At 43.0% G+C, this 18,616-nt stretch overlaps 3 protein-coding genes across 7 annotated transcripts; 1 reads left to right on the top strand and 2 right to left on the bottom strand.

Moving 5' to 3' along the window:
• The first annotated feature begins 152 nt into the window (after window positions 1-152).
• adal (adenosine deaminase-like) lies at window positions 153-2,480 on the top strand. Its single transcript, XM_037451951.2, has 10 exons — window positions 153-297; window positions 428-558; window positions 678-738; window positions 856-943; window positions 1,019-1,100; window positions 1,237-1,363; window positions 1,648-1,728; window positions 1,805-1,943; window positions 2,009-2,109; window positions 2,289-2,480. The coding sequence occupies exons 1-10, from the start codon at window positions 253-255 to the stop codon at window positions 2,478-2,480; spliced, it is 1,047 nt and encodes a 348-aa protein (XP_037307848.1). The 5' UTR covers window positions 153-252.
• A 241-nt stretch (window positions 2,481-2,721) lies between these two features.
• On the bottom strand, window positions 2,722-10,118 carry nat10 (N-acetyltransferase 10). Of its 2 annotated transcripts, none has more exons than XM_037451950.2 (29): window positions 10,011-10,118; window positions 9,544-9,669; window positions 9,372-9,463; window positions 9,091-9,262; window positions 8,865-8,987; window positions 8,723-8,784; window positions 8,524-8,638; window positions 7,975-8,082; window positions 7,670-7,803; window positions 7,484-7,577; window positions 7,294-7,392; window positions 7,074-7,210; window positions 6,680-6,804; window positions 5,966-6,116; window positions 5,570-5,666; window positions 5,353-5,469; window positions 5,027-5,128; window positions 4,867-4,941; window positions 4,673-4,789; window positions 4,458-4,591; window positions 4,330-4,378; window positions 4,147-4,243; window positions 3,945-4,052; window positions 3,689-3,861; window positions 3,480-3,599; window positions 3,287-3,385; window positions 3,109-3,182; window positions 2,946-3,026; window positions 2,722-2,866 (listed from the first exon to the last, which is right to left on the bottom strand). In XM_037451950.2, the coding sequence occupies exons 2-29, from the start codon at window positions 9,655-9,657 to the stop codon at window positions 2,722-2,724; spliced, it is 3,114 nt and encodes a 1,037-aa protein (XP_037307847.1). In that variant the 5' UTR covers window positions 9,658-9,669; window positions 10,011-10,118. The 2 variants fall into 2 exon arrangements, with proteins under 2 accessions (XP_037307847.1, XP_037307846.1); XM_037451949.2 differs by having other exon boundaries at window positions 9,912-10,065.
• Window positions 10,119-10,599: 481 nt separating this feature from the next.
• On the bottom strand, window positions 10,600-18,422 carry caprin1b (cell cycle associated protein 1b). 4 transcript variants are annotated; one of them, XM_037452047.2, is made up of 18 exons: window positions 18,265-18,422; window positions 16,692-16,847; window positions 16,508-16,570; window positions 16,328-16,414; window positions 15,994-16,232; window positions 15,818-15,900; window positions 14,715-14,942; window positions 14,556-14,608; window positions 14,381-14,464; window positions 13,775-13,996; window positions 13,590-13,698; window positions 13,421-13,482; window positions 13,236-13,328; window positions 12,860-13,000; window positions 12,344-12,497; window positions 11,908-12,087; window positions 11,261-11,367; window positions 10,600-11,149 (listed from the first exon to the last, which is right to left on the bottom strand). In XM_037452047.2, the coding sequence occupies exons 2-18, from the start codon at window positions 16,845-16,847 to the stop codon at window positions 11,063-11,065; spliced, it is 2,148 nt and encodes a 715-aa protein (XP_037307944.2). In that variant the 5' UTR covers window positions 18,265-18,422; the 3' UTR covers window positions 10,600-11,062. The 4 variants fall into 4 exon arrangements, with proteins under 4 accessions (XP_037307944.2, XP_037307946.2, XP_037307947.2 ...); XM_037452049.2 differs by having other exon boundaries at window positions 11,908-12,084; XM_037452050.2 differs by having other exon boundaries at window positions 13,775-13,957.
• Between the last annotated feature and the right edge of the window lie 194 nt (window positions 18,423-18,616).

Raw genomic sequence — 18,616 nt, 5'->3', positions numbered from 1 at the left:
AAAGTATGCCTGGCTCTTGTTATTTTCATACTATCTCCTGTTCACTGAATCTACATTGGGGTTTTTTTATATGACCACACACCGCTAAAAAAAAAACGGAACCTTCACACAGGGAATCCGTTGTAAAAAATAGGGGGCTTATTTCTGTGTTGCACTCCGTGGTGCAACAAGCAAATACACACTGAAAACAGGCGGCTTGACAAGAGGACAACTCCGAGCTCACGGATTAATCCAGCTCTGTTCTGAACAGTCATGGAGAACGAAGCGGATGCATTTTATCGGGAGCTGCCAAAGGTGGTAAGTCGCAAATATGTTGTTCCATCTTCGGGAGGGGTGCAGAGACGGCGACATGTAACGTTATAGCGTTGTTTGAGCTGACGCGTTTAGCTTAGCTACATGCTAACGTCCGCGATTTAACTGTCACCAGGAGCTCCATGCTCACCTCAATGGCTCCGTCAGCTTCGACACCATCGAGAAACTCATCAGCCGAAAACCACATCTCAACATCGAACACGGTATGACGGCCATCGGCAAAGGACAGCAGAGGACACTGGAGGAGTGAGTCTAACTTAAAGTCAAAGTCGAGTATCGTCGTTGTTTGCGAACTCATTTGTTGTCTTGCTTGGTCGTTATAGTAAGTCAACTCATCATGACAACATGGCGCGTGTTGTTCGCAGGTGTTTTCAGGTCTTCAAGGTCATCCATCAGCTGGTGGACTCGGAGGAGGACATCCTGATGGTGAGTTTTGACTGATCTAAATATAATTGGCTATTTCTGTCTTTAAAGCAAACGGGGGATACGTTTTAAATTATTTGGTTTGCCCAGAATATCAGTGACGGGTGTTTCTTTCTTAAGGTGGCAACAGATGTTATCAGGGAATTCGCAGCTGATGGTGTCAAATATTTAGAGCTGAGGAGTACACCACGGGAGGAGAAAAGGACAGGTAAAGATGTCAACATGGAGCCTCATATTTTGATCAAATGATTTGGCTTACACATTTGATTGTGTTTTTGTATAGGATTGACGAAAAAGGGATATATTGAAAGTGTCATCAAAGCCATCAAACACTGTAAAAGTGAGGGGGTGGACATTGATGTCAGGTGGGCAAAAGCTATTTTAATTTGCAAGACCTCGAGTGTTTGACACACTCTGGCCTTCAATAGAAAACACCAAAAATACTGCATAAAGTTTAAGTTCTGACCACTGTATTGCACAATGTGCCCATTTGTCTTTAAGGTTTTTGGTGGCGATCGACCGTAGGAATGGCACTGAAGTTGCCATGGAGACCGTGAAGCTTGCTGAGGAGTTCATGCAGTCTACTGATGGTTTGGTGTTGGGACTTGACCTCAGTGGAGATCCAACGGTCAGACAATGTTACATAATATATGCATAATTAGTGCTAGTTTGACAATCAGTACTTATAATACATTTACTTATGGTACGATGCAGCACAATGTACTACACAAACAAGGGTCTCTCTTGTGAAATTGTGGCTTTTGAAAAGCTTCATGTAACTTTTTTAATTTGGGTTTAACAAAGGAAATGCCATTGACCATACAGTACAACTAGAGTCCATACTTTAGCAAATGTCAAAATTATTCTCAAGATTTTACACCATACATCTTGTAATGTTATTTTCATCTTAAGGTCGGCCATGGAAAAGACCTACTTCCTGCACTGCAAAGGGCCAAGGATTTTGGCCTGAAGTTGTCATTGCACCTCTCAGAAGTATGACCTGAACATTAGTCAATATCTGGTCACATTATTTGTGTTTGATATGACATTGCAACACAAACTGTTGCAGGTCCCATCGCAGCAGGAGGAGTCAAATTTGCTGTTAGATCTTCCTCCAGACAGGATCGGTCACGGCACCTTTTTGCATCCTGAAATGGGTGGATCTCAAAGTCTTGTTGACAAAGTGGTGGCAAGCAACATACCGTTGGGTAAGAGAGAAATAACATTTTACGTTTGTGTGTGTGGTAAATTGAAATGGTCTTTTTCTTTGTAGAGCTTTGTCTGACATCTAATGTTAAAGGAAAAACTGTTCCATGTTACTCCAAACATCATTTCAAGTACTGGTACCAGATGGGACACCCAAGTATAGTTTGTGTAAGTTTCCTTCCATTACACCTAAGACTGTTATTTGTAACCTTCCTTCGAAGTATGAAACAATTTTATATTACCGTGCTTTTTTGAAAAATGCCCCATTACTAACTTATCAATGACATTCTATACTGAGACACGTAATGGTCAACATTAATAATGATTTATTCCTTGTCACATTACAGACTGATGATAAGGGAGTCTTCAGTACAAACTTGTCTCAAGAATATCAGCTGGCAGCCACAACATTTGGTCTCAGTCATGAAGCCATATGGAAACTCTCCCAACAGGCCATAGACTGTATCTTTGCACCGGACACTGTGAAACGGCAGCTCAAACAGAAGTGGGACGCTATGAAGCCTCAAGTGTTCAAGTGACCGTTTCATTGGAACCTACAGCCAATCATACCTCAAATTTCAGTTTTGAAAAAACTTTTCCATTATATTTTTCGAGTCTGTGCAATGCTGCACAAAAAGAGTTGACATGACATTCTGTAGAAAAGGAGACTTTTCGGTGAGAACGTAAAAAATAAAAACGCCTGGGAATAAAAACAACACAATCTCAGATATCCGTGCTCTCCAAACAGTCACACTCTTATCAGCGCAACTGCATTGACATTCACTTAGTCTTCCCGAATTTGCCGCGCTTGTCCTTGCCCTTCTTGAATTTGCCGTATTGCATTTCCTTCTGTTTTGCTTTTCCGTGGTGAGGAGCCCCATTATTTGCGTTGGTGTTTTCCCCCTCCCACTTTCTCTTCTTGTCACTGTTGGGAGTAGAATGGGGTTACAAAGGTTTTTACAATTAAAAGACTTTTGCCAAACATCCGGAAAAAAACCCACTACCTTTTGATGCTGACAATGGCGGTGTTGCCTGCTTTCTTCAACACCTGGTCCCACTCGTCATCATCTCCACGGATCCTGTACCTGTGAATAGAAAAGGAAATCAAATGTACCAAATATTTCCCTGTACATTTAAAATACATAATGCTTCCCACATCATACTCACTCTTCCACGTCCATTTCCTTCACTTTCTCTACGTCCTGCTTGTGTTTCTCCTCAAACTCCTTGGCTGCTTCATTCTGTTGGTAACAGATACGTTCTCACATGAGACGCCGAGACCAGCATGTTTGCTTTATAAACTACTACAGCCATTTTGATGGTTAATTCACTGATCGTCACATACCAGATCATCTTTAAGACTTCCGACTGTCGGCTCCATGGAAATGTCTTTAGAGGTCGCCATCTGTGCCTCAATAGCTTTCTCTTGGACACTGGTGAAGACCTGGGATAGTCAATGCAGTAAAGGTATTAATGTGGTCAGATTTGACAGGATCTTTGTGTCAATTTTCAAATGAAGACTTCAAGAGTGAACTTACTTGCACAAATTTCCTGATCAGACGGTTGAAAAGTCCCATGATCTGTGAGCTTGGGAGTTCAATTTCCTTTTCTAACTGGTCCACCGATTTGTGCTGTAACCCGATACCCAGCAGTAACGCCTAGAGAAGGGGGGGGGGGGAGAAACAGAAACTCAACAACTATCACAAGAATACTATCCGTGACAAGCACAACCATGGAGGGAACTTACACACTGTGCGGCCGAGAGAGAGATGTCACCCAGCTGCCTGAGGAAATACATGCGAGCGACTGTTGGGATCAGATCCATGACGAGGTGGTAGTCCACCATGCTCCTTGAATACAGTTCCAGACGTTTGAGGTCGTAAGGACTGAAATGGGACGCCAGCTCGGCGCGAGTCAGAACTGCGAAGGTCAAAACAGAAGTTAGATCCAGTCTGTGAGACTCCGGAGGACAAATGATCCGGTTATTTGGATCAGAGTCTCACTGCTCGTCTCCTCCTTGGACTTCTTGTTCTGCAGGATGCTGAGTGACAGGCTCGGATGGAAGCGGCTGAACTGGTAGGAGAGAAGAGACAGGAAGCGCCGGCGGAAATCTGAGGAAAACAAAAACTGACGTGAATACGTTAAAACAAACCGGATCAACGGGGGGGGGGGGGGGGGGAGCAGGAGAAAAATGTGGAAGTTCACCTTTCCAGAAGGCCGACAGCCACTGGCTCTGCTCTGCAGCTTCATCGGTGTTCAGCTCCTTCAGCATCACACAGGAGTGCTCTCCTGTCAGGTCGTTCTACAGAGAATCACGCGCCAATAATTACAGCACGGGACCACAGCACAATGAACATAAACACAGCAAAAACAGATTTTTCTACTCACAGGGGTTTGTCTCAGGTATACCGGAGTATAGCCCGCTCTCCTCCAGAACCTGTCGGGACGCAAAAATAATTTTTGAAATGTCTAAAAATATTAGGAACTTGACAGTCTCCGTATTTAAAGAAACTCACTTGAGCAGTTGTGTAGTAAGGCCAAAAGAAACTCCTAGATAGTCCAGTCTCTCTGCTCTCCTCTCACTCAGCTTGAGCAGCAGAGGAGGGAGCTCCTTCCGTGGAGTGACCACCTCCTCCAGCAGACTGACCGCCTGGAAAAGAGACAACGGCGATGTGTCTAACCTAATCTTCTAAATGCGTTTTTACTCTAGATCCACATTTCATTTTGTTACCTCACTGCTGACAGAGGTGATCTCATTGGGATTGGCGTGTGCACCCTCATCCATGGTGGGAAACTTTCCCTCATAGTACATCTGTAGCTGCTGGAGAGCTCTGGAGCCGTAGCCCATCTAGTGGAAAGGTTGAAAAACAATTACATAAAGTCCAACAACGAGGCCAACATGCTGGGTGGGGCGCATACGCTTACCCCTTGGTAGTCTGGATTAACAGCAATTCGCACAACTCTGGCTCCGGAGAGGCCGCCAAACTCTGGGTCTTGGAACTACAAGAAAGGAACAGGAGTTCATGAATGTTTGCAAACGTGAGCTGTAGCAATTTCTTTAAAAAGATTTATAACCGGTGGGCACCTGTTCCGACACCGTCCAGGGAATGAGGTCACCAGAGGCCTTCTTCCCTCTGGACAGACTGTTTAGGATGGACTGCTGAGATATTTCTCCCTCCAGACACACCTGAGGGACAGAACGAAGCAAAAACAGCAAGTCAAGTCAGTAAACATGACAGATAAGATACAAGCAGAAAGAAAGATGCTGAAATGATCTGCAAATGCTTTTAAGTGAATTAGAAATGTCTGATTTGGTGGAACACTTTCCTCTGAACTCGAGTAATCTTGTAACAGAACTTTGCTTTTAAATGAATAAAATGGCCTTCACTATTGTTTCCCTAAGTGTCTTACCTGCACCACAGCAAGCACCTCGGGCAGTGAGTTCTGCGTGGGAGGAACAGGCGGCAGGAGACAGAACAGGTGATGGGCCGGAGCATCAGACAACATCTGCAGGTCATTTGGTGAATTCTGGACCAAAGGAATAATTTGAGTGAATACACACAAGAATTGACTTAACACTGGGTCACGGAAACTGAGTTATTTGAAGAAAAGTAAGTTATGTGAATACCTTGTAGTGCGACGCCACGTATAGGGCCATCAACCTCTGCAGAAACGCCTCGGATGCCTTGTGGTAACAGAAGAGCGTGTCTCTGTTCACATAATATCTGAAACATGCCGATTAAGGACAAACCGAGGACGCTACCATTCTGTTTGCTTTAAACTTGCACTACATTTCTTATACGAATAAAAAAAAAAAATCATACTTCATAGAAAAGTCGCAGTATAGAATAGTACTTTCAGGTAATAGTAATCCTTAGGATCCATCATATTGTCAGAAAAATAGTATTAGTGTAATATATCAAAGAAAAAGTAAAAGTGAAAAGCTTGTATGAAACACTGTACGAGCATCTGCTGTGACAGGCCTGGTCAAAAGCTGGGTTAACATAGAGCCTTTGGAGGATACAGGTCACACGTCTGAGGGAGCGGGCAGCCAGAAATTAGTCTGGGAATGTTTAGACAGTCCAGACAGAGCAGGTCATTCAGCCACTTCTCGACCGCATCACCAGGAGCGTACCGGATGGACTCGTGGAGAGAGACCTCGTGGAGAGAGCGAGCTGTGAAACAGATGGACAGCAGGTACAATTTAACTCTTTCTACTCCAACTCAATCCGACTAATAGGGCTGTCAAAATAAATACTTTCTGTTGTGAGATGCTATATATATATATATATATATATATATATATATAGCACCAAAATAAATTGCAATAATAATAAACAATCATTTTCAGACAGTTTACATAATGACAATAGCGTATTACTATGCTCCTTTAAATAACACTTTATGCATCAGAATATATGGACATCGGAATGTGAAAAATATCCTAAATAAATACAAAATAATAAATTCACGGGACATGGAGCAGGGCAAAGCATTGGGGGGCTTGTTGCGATGTGTTAGGATTTGAGAAAATGTGTTAACAATAGCCGTGGAGGTTTGCCTGGGAGCTTCGCCCGGCGGCAGGGCGACGCGCTGCTAATAATCGGGCGGCCCGCGAACCCGCAGGCGGGCGGAACCAACAGTTGCTGCTGTTATTGTTGCTGCCTTCAGGTTGACCTGACCGCAAGGGACCTTCAGAGGAAGATTACATACATAAGGAAACCAGGAAGGTATTTACCGGCTGCCAGCCGCTCAGTGTCGATGGTCCGGTTCTTTGCGGACATGTTCTGCTGGCTGTCGGCACTCTGCTGCCTCAACTGCTGAATCAGCTTGAGGGAGAGAGAGCGCCCAGTGCCTTCATACCTGCAGAGATGAAGAAAAAAAATATATATAAATATGTCAACCTGGGTTTAGGAAACATATATTTTATGAAACTGTGACTTATTTGGCTAACAACGTATTGAATGATAAGGAACAACATTGGTTCTTGCAGCCATAAAAAAAAAGTATTGCTTCAACATCACTGGTCATGAAATCCATTTTGCTCAAATATAGTTTCTCCAAATGACAGTGTGGAATCTTTTTGGACAAAAGCACTATTGCATGTGATTATGTGCATATCAATTACTGACCCGTTGATGGTCGAAGCCATGAACACCAGATACGGCCCCAGCAGGTTTTTAACCAAAGGAAGAGGGATGGCTGCAGCCTCATCAATGACCAGCAGTTCGGCCTGGCCCAGCTTCACGGCATCACCCGGGTGAATGTACTGTGGGTCACATGGTCAGTTATGAGAATTTAAATAATTACTGTAAATAACAAGAAACAGAAGAGGGCTTTTGTCTTGTTTACCTGAATTGTCTGTCGATGTTCTTTGAAGATGTTCACCCGCACCACAGCTTTGTTAAAGTCTGGATTCAAGGACTGGATGATTTCATAATCAAGATGCTCCTACAAGTGCAAAAAGGGGAATATAAACTGGTTATTGCGGACGCCAGGAAATAACCGTTGCGGATGTAGAGCACAATGTCAGGCAGCCTACCTGATACTGTAGCGCATCAAAGCCTTTGAAGATGAATTCAAACATGGTGTGAAGGTTGTCCGGGCTCGGGGAGGTTACAAAGATGTTGGAGTAGCTGTAAACAATGTCAGGCCGCAATCAGCAAAAGATGTAAGACAATGCAACCAACAAAAAACATCATTCAAATGAGATAAAACTAATCCGTACCCAAAAGCCACAGCTCCAGCGACAGCCAGCCCGAGTGCTGCAGACTTTCCTCGACCCCGAGCAGCGGTCAGAGCCACGGTGCTCCTCAGGGTCTTCTCTGAGGTCGCCTCAATGAACTTCAGCACTCCTTTAGCCTAGAGGACATAAAAGCCTTGAAAGGTAAGTACGGCTACCGAGGTGCGATGTCTCAAGAACGCTGTTGTGGTCTGTTGATGAAGAGATGTTTCTTAATAGATTATTGGTGCATCCGTTGAAGATTGTACTTGGTGAATGTGTAAAGTGGCGCTTTAGTGAGAGGTCCTGACCTGGTCCATGGTCAGGCAGCAATCCACCAACACACCCACAGGCTGAGTGTCCTTGAGAGACTCCTTTAGGTCCTTTAACGCTTGTTCTCGTGGAGACAAACCATCCTCCTGAATGGGAAGGACAAAAGGTCAGAAATAAGTCAACATGTAGCCTACAGGAGAGCCAATTGTGTTTATTTAAAACTTTTCAAAACAGAAGTCAAAGTGCTTTTGTTACTGGATATGTGCAGACCTGAAAATGTTAAAGTGGCAGAGGATGTTTTTTCTTTAACATTACATGAAGCAAATGTTGAGCTTACTGGAAAAGAGGCAGCCCACAAATTCCCAGAGCCCAAGACCTCAATAATATTTACTTTAAAATAACAGAAATGTAGATAATTCTCTCAGGAGCTCTGGAAACAGTAAATGGTCTTCATACTTCATTATCAACAGATTATTATTATTTCTGTTGATCAACTAATGGCCCGGATGTGGCCCGCGAGTTTGACTAATTGAATTGAATGAACTAATTGATTGACCAAATAATAGTGACTACTCTAAAATGATTACCTGAGTTTTTGGTGGGACAGGCTTGATGTTTGCCATGTGGCTGGAGATAGGCAGGATATTGAGTTGGTCATCAATGACTACGCAGTTTTTGCATGACGCAAGAGACAGAATGAATCTAGAAACAGTGGAACAAAAACAAAACTGATTGTAAAACCTTTTCCTTAATGCACCAACATTTCCTAAAAAGGCAAGCGCTTACCTCTCATTGAACCGCCCCACCACGTCCTGATGGGCCTCTGTCCGGTATCGAGAGTGAACATCCTGAAAACAACCAACATGCATTTTTCGATCAAGCAAACATAGTTTTATGTGCATGCAGATGGAACAGGTAATGGCCTCACCATGGTCATAGTATAGAGCTGCTTGAGCGAGTTCATAGTCCTTAGCAGAATCACCACTATACCCCCTCCTTCAACGGTCTCAACCGTTCTCGCCAAGAGATTGGGAGTGAGGGCTTCAAAGTCCTGCGTGACAATAAATAAATACATTTTAAAAAGTTGGTCAGATCTACAACTACAGGAGTGGTTCCCAAACTCTGACCTCACAGGTCAATGAGGAGTGTCTCACCTGCAGAACACACATCCCGTAGGTGTTCCCCAGGATCTTGTGGGTCTCATTATAGTAACAGTATCGGATGTTGGTTGCAGCGATGAAGAGTTCAAACGGGTCGTCCTGATTCAGGTTCAAAGTGCCAGTTTTTATCTTCTTCTGCAGATGTCTCATGCGCTTCTTACGATTGCTGTTTCAGACACAAGTCAAACATATTTTACTTTCTGACACAGTGAATGACAAGCAGTTCAAGCTCTCGAGATGAATTCTCTCTCTCTCACACACACACACACACACACCTGCTGAATCCTAGTTCTTTTTTGTAGCACCAGAGTACAGAAGGTCGTGCCTTGACGGTTGCTTTAGACAGCATGTGATGCAGAATCACAACCTGCATTAGAAAAAGAGAGATTAACGGGTTTGATTCTCCAAATACACAAACTTGTGTATAGCACGAGGAGGATGTATTACCTGATCTCTCCCCCGATCTCCCACCACCACAAATATGGTCCGATGGTGCAGAGCGACTCCATTCTCTATCTGGACACGAATCCTGTTGTCCACCTTCTTGCGCACGGTCGCCATTGTTTTCTACCACTGGAGGGAAGTCAAGGGGGGAAAAAGCATGCAAGAAAACCTCAGTACCAGAGACACATACACGTTGTAGTACCAACCATAAAGTTCCGTTAAAATGAAATGGGAGGACGGGTTGACTGGAGCTAACTTTCTGCCACAACAGATAGAAATGCAAATGCAGCAATGGAAAGCAAACTTCACCGCCACAACGCGACGAGGGAACACAGAATTAAACACATTAAACACTTCCGATAAACAGTTACCTTCTGTCACACAGAATAGCTGTTGTTCAATCTTCATGTAAATCTAACAAGTGCAAGGCTGAGTTTACATGCAATGCATCATGCTGTTGATACACTCACGTGGAAACATCCGTTCATGGAGGACCCCCGGTGCAACGTCATAACTATGCGACAGTTTCAGACGAGGGGCCCTGTTCATCCCCGAATACGGTCTGCCAGGTGCACTTGTCGACTGACTAAATGTTCAAATCGAAGTCAATGGCTTGTGGCTTTCATTAGTTTTATAACAGGCAATTTATCCACGGGAATTTTTTACTTTTAAATCATTTTTCTTATCAACTCCAACGTGTGAGGCAAACTGCGTCTGAATTCTGCCTTTGCGCACAACTCAGGGGGATAAAAACAAGAAAACGCATCAGCCCGCGGCCGAAAACAGCGTGGACAATAATGTTGTTTCTTTTCGAAGCAGTTGGTCTGTACTTTGTTAATACGAAGATTTACATTTACCTAAACGGTCAAATTAAAAACTTAAAAACAAATACACATTTTCGTAAGTAATAAGAGCTAAATGGTGCTGTAATAAAACCCATAAAAAGGAGAGAACAAAGTTAGCATTGGAAAAGAATGATTCTTTGTAGAACTTATTTGACATATTTTCACTGTAGTCATGGTTTTCCCAAAGAGCAGAAAAGTGAGGCTGAAGCTTGAGTATGCAACACAACTTTATTGAAACTCTTGAAGCGACATCAATTTACAAACAAGGAAACGGGAGCTCATTGAACATAAAACGCTTTCTTTTTTTAAAACCAAAATGACAGAAAAAGAACCGAGAAGGGGAATAAACTCCCACGGGTTGGACCAGCAGTGGCAGGTGCATTTTTTATACAAAAAATAACTTATGAAATCTTTCAAGTTTACAGGAATATTAACACATCGCTTATGTAAATTGATGATGGAATTTACAACTTAGCTTGTGTTTCAGACTTTAAATGATTTAATATTTCCAAATATCAAAGCAGGCATTACTTTGATCTGAGAGACAAGAAAAAAACCACTGACGAACAAAAAAAAAAAAACGAGAACATGAGTGAGCTTGGGCAAATGCATTCTTGAATTTTGAATTTTCAGTGTGGTGCAAGTTAGTCTGTCACAGTCATTTTAAAAAGGCCTTTTCAGGATCGTATTGCCTGAGTGCTGCCTCTCGACACTCCCCTGGGTCCCTGACCAGCTCCCCGCTTGTAGTTTGGTTGGTAACCATCCTAGAGCAACAGAGGGGAAGAAAGAAAGAAAGACATTTTAGAAACCACTCTTGGAGACAGCAAAGATGACATTAGCACATCCAGCATGAAGCCTGAATGGCTTTTCCATACCCTCGGATAATTCCCGTTTGAGTAATCCCGAGGTGTGCTGAATTGAGTCTGTCCATAACCGGAGTTAGGAGTGTTGGCGAAAGGAGGACGATAACCATCATAGCCACCTAAAGAAAAAAAAAAAAGAGTTTAAAATGCTGCTGGTGAGGTTGGCAATAAATTAAGTTCAGACTCTTTAGCCCTTCTGCCATGCATACCGTTTTACAACAATGCATGTGTCCCTTTATTGTACGTCACTGCAATCTAACACGGCCGAGCTTCACCTCAACAAAAACCCATAGAGCCAATGTGAATCTATTTAAATGATTTAAAAATTGACTTAAAGACAAATGAAGCAGCAACAACTGGTTAAATACATACAGATGAATTCAATTCACTCTATGTTTCTTTTATAACAGAACTGTCATATGAATCATTAAATGCAAGACAATAACATTTGTTGAGCAAGTTTTTATAAAGTGGAAAGATTAGTCTAAATTATTGACAATAACAAAACAAATACCCTGTACAATAACAAAAATGAACAGTTTAGCACTCCCACTACATGTTTCCATTTTTCATTAATGCCAACTGGAACTCAGAACATATGGAGATTTGACTCATTTTCAAAGTGACATTTCTTTTTAGCACCAAAGGTTGCCGCTTACCTCGGAATCCATTCGATGAGCCTCTGTAGCCGTTGATCATGCCCCTGGCATTGCGAGGCCCACCTCGCGACATGCCTCTGCTGTTGTAGAAGGACTGACCCTGTCGAGCAAAGCCTGGGCCCTGCTGCGGAGGCTGTTGATGGCCCCCCGACTGGTCTTGGGAATGGAAGGCACCAACTACTAAAAAAAAAAAACGTACATATGTCTACATTGTTAATTCTTGCTCGTATATTTTTATCTTATTTTAATTATTTTATTTTTATATTGCAGCAATACACCAAGTCAAATTTGTCTATGTGCAACATATGTTAAAATAAATGGCTTCTGATTCTGATCTGATTCTGAACACACAGTATTTACATAGAAGTCCGGAGGGGAAATCTGGCGTAATAAAATCAAGCAAATACATAATGAAGGAAACTAAAAGTCAGCCCACCAGATTGCAGTTGCTCTGGCTGCATCTCTGGCTGCTCCACAGGATGCTGCGGCTGGCTGCTGAAGGCTTGGTTGTAGCTGTTCTGGTATTGGCTGGCCTGGTTCAAAGCCTCCGTCTCATTAGCCGGTGGGACCGGAGCATTGAGGTTGAACACCTGAGAGGAGAACAAGAGCCACATTGTTGTTAGGCCAAAAACCAGTGGAAAGGACAAAGGCTTGTTAGGCGTTAAGTCGGTTACTCGTTAATTCCTGGTTTCACTACAAAACCGCACAACTGTAATCTGAGCAGAGGGCACTGAAGGACTCAATAAGCATTTTCTAATGGAAGTCAGTCATTAATTTTACAGAATGGTACAGAACATCCTGCAGTCCTTGTTTAACTGCACGACAGGCCAAATCTTCAAATTAAACACTTAATATGACTATATATACTATATACTATATACTATAATACTATTTGATAAAATTAGCAATATTTTAGTAAGTGTTTGTTTGTATTTGTGACAATTTCCCTTACTGTCTGCATTGATTGGAATGGTGCGGCGTTGACATTGATGCCACTGCTGTGTGGAGCTTTGGAAACAGGCTGAAATACTTGAGTTTGAGAGACGGGTGGGTGAGCTGCAGAGGGTGGAGGCTGCTCCGACGACGAGGACGTCTGTCAAAAACAACACATTTCTCAATTTAATTTCCTATTTGAGTGCATTCAATTCAGTTTCTTAACATTTTCAGGAATAAAAGATGCGATGCATGGTCCTTGTCTATTTCAAATCATTCAGCAACCGTCAACTAAATACTTCCAGAATTTGGGTATATGAAGGGCTGAATCAAATATATAACAACGACCAACTATTTCACACAAAGGGGAATCTTTCACAGAGCAGTAAACATACCTGGATGGCGTCGATGGATTCTGTAGCAGGTCGAGGGTCGGGCGTGTGTGAGGTCTGATACATGGGGGGCGGAGTCGGGGAGACGATAGGAACCTACAAACAGAGTGAAAATTTAACATTCTCTCTCAAAATATCTTCCAAGTGGCCTCACAATCAGTGTTGTCGATTTCAGATTGATTACTTACTTGTGCAGGGTCAGGTAGGACAGGAACAGATTTGGGTTGCGATAGCCGGGACTCTGGGTGAGCTAAGAAGATTATTGCAACTTAGTAAACCAGTCCTTTGCCAAGTCCTTTTAAGCTATTAAGTATGGCGCTTACACAATACAAGATATCACAACTAAGTTTCTCTCACCTGGAAGACACACCATCTGTGGTAAGTCCATGTTCTGAGCAGGTTTCATAGGCTGCGCTGAGACAATGGCCGGGTCAATGGGCTGTCCATCAAACTCCAGCATAGAGTCCTGAGAGAAGAGACTTGATGAGCGACATGCTTAATATCTACAGTAAACTGACGCTATAATAGCATGAAGTTCTCACCTGCATGAAGTTGTACATTCCCTGCATCTGTGCCATTAAGTCCTGCACCACCTGCTTCCTGACCAGGGGGTCAGTGGGCGGCACAGGAGACACCAAGTTCAATGGGTGGGTCTCCAGGGCAACAGGTGAAGCCGCAGGCTGCACCGGCGGCGGCTGCTGCTGCTGCTGAATGGCAGTGACTGCCTGAGAGTGGAAGACAGGCAGAACAGGCGAATAAGGAACCTACAGGACAGACAATAATGGAGAAATGGTATGGGGGTTATTGGGATGACCGTTGCCAAAAACTGGTGTGTAAGCACCGACCGTGCACATAGAGGTTCATGCTCATTGTGTTTTTAATAGCATTCCCTTAAAAGCCAGGCAGTGTACAATAAACTATTCCGTTAAGATGCAAGAAGTCCACTGGAAAAACTATATTGACACAACGTGCAGCTCTTCAAAGCAGAGGAGGAATTGTAATTAACTAAAATGCTAAATGCATTGCTGAATCTAGCCAAGAGTATTTTGATGTGGTTTAATGGTTATTTTTGTGTCTGCATCTACAGCAGGAGAAACATTGATCAACAGAATGAAGAGAAAGATTAAACTCCAACCCCGGCAACGTACCTCCGTTTCTGTGGCCCACTCGTCCCCCTGCACCTTCTCGCTGCCGCTGTATGTGCCGTCTGGAATGAACTGTCTGTTTATGAACTAGAGGGAAGAAAGAAAGAACAAAAATAAGCACTATGCAAAAACGTAACACCAGCGCAAACACCATTTCAAACAGGAACATGAATCTCACCTCTGTTGTTTCTACTGCAATGGAATCTGTGAACTCCTCAACGACTTCAGTTTCTGTAAAGAGAAGAACGCAGTGGCGACATCGTTGAAGATTCATTGTGTGAGCATTTAAAAAGACAGTGAGTATAACGGAGCATGTTTTTAAGAGAGTGATCAGGACCTGGATCAGCAGTCTGACTCTGCTCTTCTGCTTCTGACGATTCAGCTACGACAGCCGGAGCTGCTGCTGCTGCAGCCACCGCCACCGCCACCGAGGCTGGTTCTTCAGCCTCTTCCTCTTCTGCTTCTTCCTCCTCTTCCTCCTCACACACTCCGTTTTGGTGAGATTGAACCTGGTCAAAGTACCCACCCAGCATAACCTGGTCCAAAGTCTCTCTCAGTGCCTTGTCTAGGAGGGGAATAAAAAGAGTGGGCAATTAAAATTGAAAGCAAGCCACAAAATCAATAAACAATATTGTTGGACGCTTCTGCGGCAAGCTTGGGAACACGACACCAACAATACTTGTATAACATATACACTTTTAGTGTGAAGCAGACAGAATAATCTACAAGACCACCGCGTAGGTGAATCACCCCATCAGCTGGCGATTGAGGTAAAACCCAACAAGTCTGCTGATTCCTGAATTAGTATCACCCCTGGTCACTGAGTGAGACCTCCTTACTGAGGGGAACGTGTTGGCCGGTCTCACCACAGTGAACTGGGTCACCAGTATCCTAACGTGGCTCCAGACATCCTACCAGTGGAACCAAACGCGGCAGGGCCACTGGCACGCTGCCCCGCTGCTGAGTCAGGGTAAGCCCACAATGCTCACCCCCCAAGCAGAATGCAGCATGGAGAGTTCTCAGGCCTGATCGCTGAGAATGCAGTACACCCAGAACCCTGATTTCTTTGCATCACAGCACTGCAGATAAGCAGCATTAATGAGATACAATGGCACACTAATATATTACGACTTGTTAGTGGACGGTAGTGCCTTATAACAGTACGGTCATGTTTAGATCATTTGACTAGATCATTGCATCTATTATGGGATGAACAGTTTCTGACAAACTGTCCATGAATTGATTAATCATTGGTCTATGACAGGCCCAGCACCAGTTTTTCCTGAGTAATTGTCTTCAAATCACTTGTTTTGTCAAAATCTGCGAAATCACAGACCAATTTCAGTGTGTGCCAAAGAAAATAAGAAGTTAAAGGAATTATTACAAAAATACTGAGCGCTACTGCTCTACTTCCTAGGCTGCATGTGAAATGTCACTTACATGTTGTCCCGACCACAGCCTTGTCCTTCCCTTCCAGTAGGTCCCAGAGGTGCACAGATGCTTCTTCATACTGGTCAACCAACCTGCATGTGTATATATAAGATGTACGGCTTCCCATTGGTAAAAAAGAAACAATGCGCTGGCATCTCAACTGCACCCAGATTACTCTGACCTACCTGACATTTTGGTCACGGTCTGGCCCCACTAGCTTGTAGAACTCATCAAAAGCTGCAAGGTGTGCATCCGTCAGGATTGGTGAGCCGCCAACTCCCTGCTTCAGGTCCCGCCGCACATTGTCCTCTCCCAGCCGGTCCAGAAGGAACTGCAGCTCCAAAATGGTCTTCAGCCTCTTTTGCTCTGCCTCCTCCCGCTGCAGCTGCTCCCGCCGTGCAGACTTCTTCACCGCCTTCTGGATCTAATGATGATTTAAATTGACCCCATAAAGTCAAGTTACTAAAAGTAAAACAACACCGTGAGGGAACAGTTCCAGAAAGAGAACGTCATCCTTACATCTTGTCCCAGTGTGATGAACGTCTTCTGCAGCTCTCGGCCAAATTCCAAGTTATAGGTGATTTCCTGGAATTTGGTCAGTGCGTCCTAGGAAGGCAAAAGGCACATGAGAGGATGCTATGTTGTAAATATATTTTAAATAATCACAGGAGTATTTGTTCTTGGTTTCAATGCACCCACCAGCTGGTCCTGGTTGAGACGCTCCCCTTTATTCTTCTTGACTTGATAGTCATCCAGTTTACTCTGCCATAGAAAATTAAAAAGACAAACGTTTTTGCAGAATGCCTCATACTGGACACAACAGGTACACAACAATGTGGTCATCAGAAGGGATCCAGATCAAATTGCACTCAAATGAACTCACCTTTTTTTTCTCCATGTTGCGGACCTTCTTGTCAAGGACACACAGCACTTGCTTCATAACTTCAGACTGTCCTCCAAGTGCAAAATTGCCCATTGACCCTGGAGCGGATCCCACATCTGGGCTGGCAGACTGCACTGCGTTCATCGCTGAGGGCATCTAGAAGGTACAGTGTGAACAGTTGACTTCTAGCGGTAATAAAAAAAGAGCCTGTGACATTTAGATATTGTATACATAAATACACAAAGTATTAATGGAGAAGAAATGTTGTCAGAATGAGTTGAAACATGTCTTAACTGTGGTTAAATAGACTTTTAAATCACTAAACGCTACATGATTACTATTGTGGACAATATCATTGAATTAGGAATGCAGATACCGATTACTTTCTATATAGATTATTCTGTCAATATTTTTCACAGTTGAATTAATCACTTGCTCTGTAAATGCTCAATAATACCCCAGATCAATATCAGTGCAGATCATTCTTTATCTTTGTCAATATTGTTATTCATTACATATCATTAATAACGCCAGGCCCACAACTCAGTCATTTGTATTTCAACACAACTTCATAAAGTGAAAAATATTGATATCAAATCTAGGGAAATAGAAAGTAAAAGATGTTTGAATGAGAAATTGTTATCTGCAGTTACTCTGCGTTAAGGTGCCAATATCAGGAAAGATGAGGTAGGATCCTTGTATCGCTAAAAAAAGAAGTAAAATGTCCATCATAGAATACAAAGCCGATATTTCCATATTGAAATTGTGGCTTTTCATTGCCATAAATGTCCAAAACATTAAGAGCAGTCTTTTTTTAAACTGAAAATAAAAAAGTGAGCAAACGTGTTTTGGCATTTTGACAAAATAATAACATAAACAATGTGTTGCTGATTGCGGTTCTTACTGTTAATTGGTCAATTTCCGAACCATCCGATCTATAGACAAGATAACGTCAGATGTTTCAGTGGGCCAAGAGGAATGATGGAATTTCAAAGAGATAACACCTCATTGATTAAATGAAAACATCGTAATCTGCAGAATAAGGAAAGTGATGTGATATGGAACAGAAAGTAACAACTAAATCTCTACTACAGGTGGCGCACAACTGTAATCTAGGTTCAAACGATATATAACTTAGACATGAAATATAGCTTCATAACTAAATGTGTCAACCAGTAGTCACCACATCCCCATAGTCGTAAACCCCTTTTCATCATGGCAACTAACGTTAGCTAACTTTGGTCTGAACTATGTGTGCATTGAAAGGGGGAACGGATTTGAATCGCGCATTTCTCTTTTTTTTGCAGTATTTTTCCCTAACTATCTTAGACGGCGAGTGTGTGGCTACGATTTCCTTTAGCAGTGTGGCCACCACGCCGTTGTTATCTCTTGAGGTTTGGTTAAAAAAAAAACGGCCCTTGCTGCACAACCGTTAGCACAGCCCATTGACTTAACGTTAGGTAGCATCTTCACGCATTGCTAGCTTGGTTGTCCGGTAGCTACAGCGACGCGTGCTAAACAGCAGCCGGACGGAGCGGCGTTACCTTGGTAGCACGACTACGGATTCACCCACCTTGATGGTATGTATCCACGGGGGAGCTTTCTAGCGAATTGTACGAATCGGCCGAGTTGTTATTATTGTTATTGTGCTGCTTTATTTTCTCTTTCACTCGAATGTGGGATCCGCCCCGCCGGCCTCACCGACAACTGAGACGGTACGAAAGACTGAGAAACTCTTTATGAAGGCGAAGGTCCGTTTTTAGCTGTCTAAGATATACCTGAACAGAAAGAACACAAAAACCAACCTCACCAGAGTGTACATTTATTAACAGAAATATTTTCATCTCTAACTAGAAACAACATAATGTAATGTTTTATCATAGGCTAGTAGTACAATAACTTGACATGACCATGTTGATGTTTGT

The sequence above is a fragment of the Pungitius pungitius genome, chromosome 6, assembly GCF_949316345.1.
Source record: "Pungitius pungitius chromosome 6, fPunPun2.1, whole genome shotgun sequence".
Taxonomy (NCBI): Eukaryota; Metazoa; Chordata; class Actinopteri; order Perciformes; family Gasterosteidae; genus Pungitius; species Pungitius pungitius.
Note: the sequence above shows the minus strand (reverse complement) of the source record. Positions and strands in the feature narration are given on the sequence as shown.

Excerpts from the sequence above, each read along its gene's own strand:
- adal (XM_037451951.2), top strand. The coding sequence starts at position 253 with ATGGAGAACGAAGCGGATGCATTTTATCGGGAGCTGCCAAAGGTG. Across the intron at positions 1,101-1,236 it reads GGGGTGGACATTGATGTCAG|GTTTTTGGTGGCGATCGACC; the intron begins GTGGGCAAAAGC and ends TTTGTCTTTAAG. Across the intron at positions 1,364-1,647 it reads ACCTCAGTGGAGATCCAACG|GTCGGCCATGGAAAAGACCT; the intron begins GTCAGACAATGT and ends TTTCATCTTAAG.
- caprin1b (XM_037452047.2), bottom strand. The coding sequence starts at position 16,847 with ATGCCCTCAGCGATGAACGCAGTGCAGTCTGCCAGCCCAGATGTGGGA. Across the intron at positions 16,415-16,507 it reads GTCTCAACCAGGACCAGCTG|GACGCACTGACCAAATTCCA; the intron begins GTGGGTGCATTG and ends TTGCCTTCCTAG. Across the intron at positions 13,997-14,380 it reads AGTGGGCCACAGAAACGGAG|GTTCCTTATTCGCCTGTTCT; the intron begins GTACGTTGCCGG and ends TCTGTCCTGTAG.
- nat10 (XM_037451950.2), bottom strand. The coding sequence starts at position 9,657 with ATGGCGACCGTGCGCAAGAAGGTGGACAACAGGATTCGTGTCCAGATA. Across the intron at positions 8,988-9,090 it reads ACGGGATGTGTGTTCTGCAG|GACTTTGAAGCCCTCACTCC; the intron begins GTGAGACACTCC and ends ATTGTCACGCAG. Across the intron at positions 2,867-2,945 it reads GCCATTGTCAGCATCAAAAG|TGACAAGAAGAGAAAGTGGG; the intron begins GTAGTGGGTTTT and ends TACTCCCAACAG.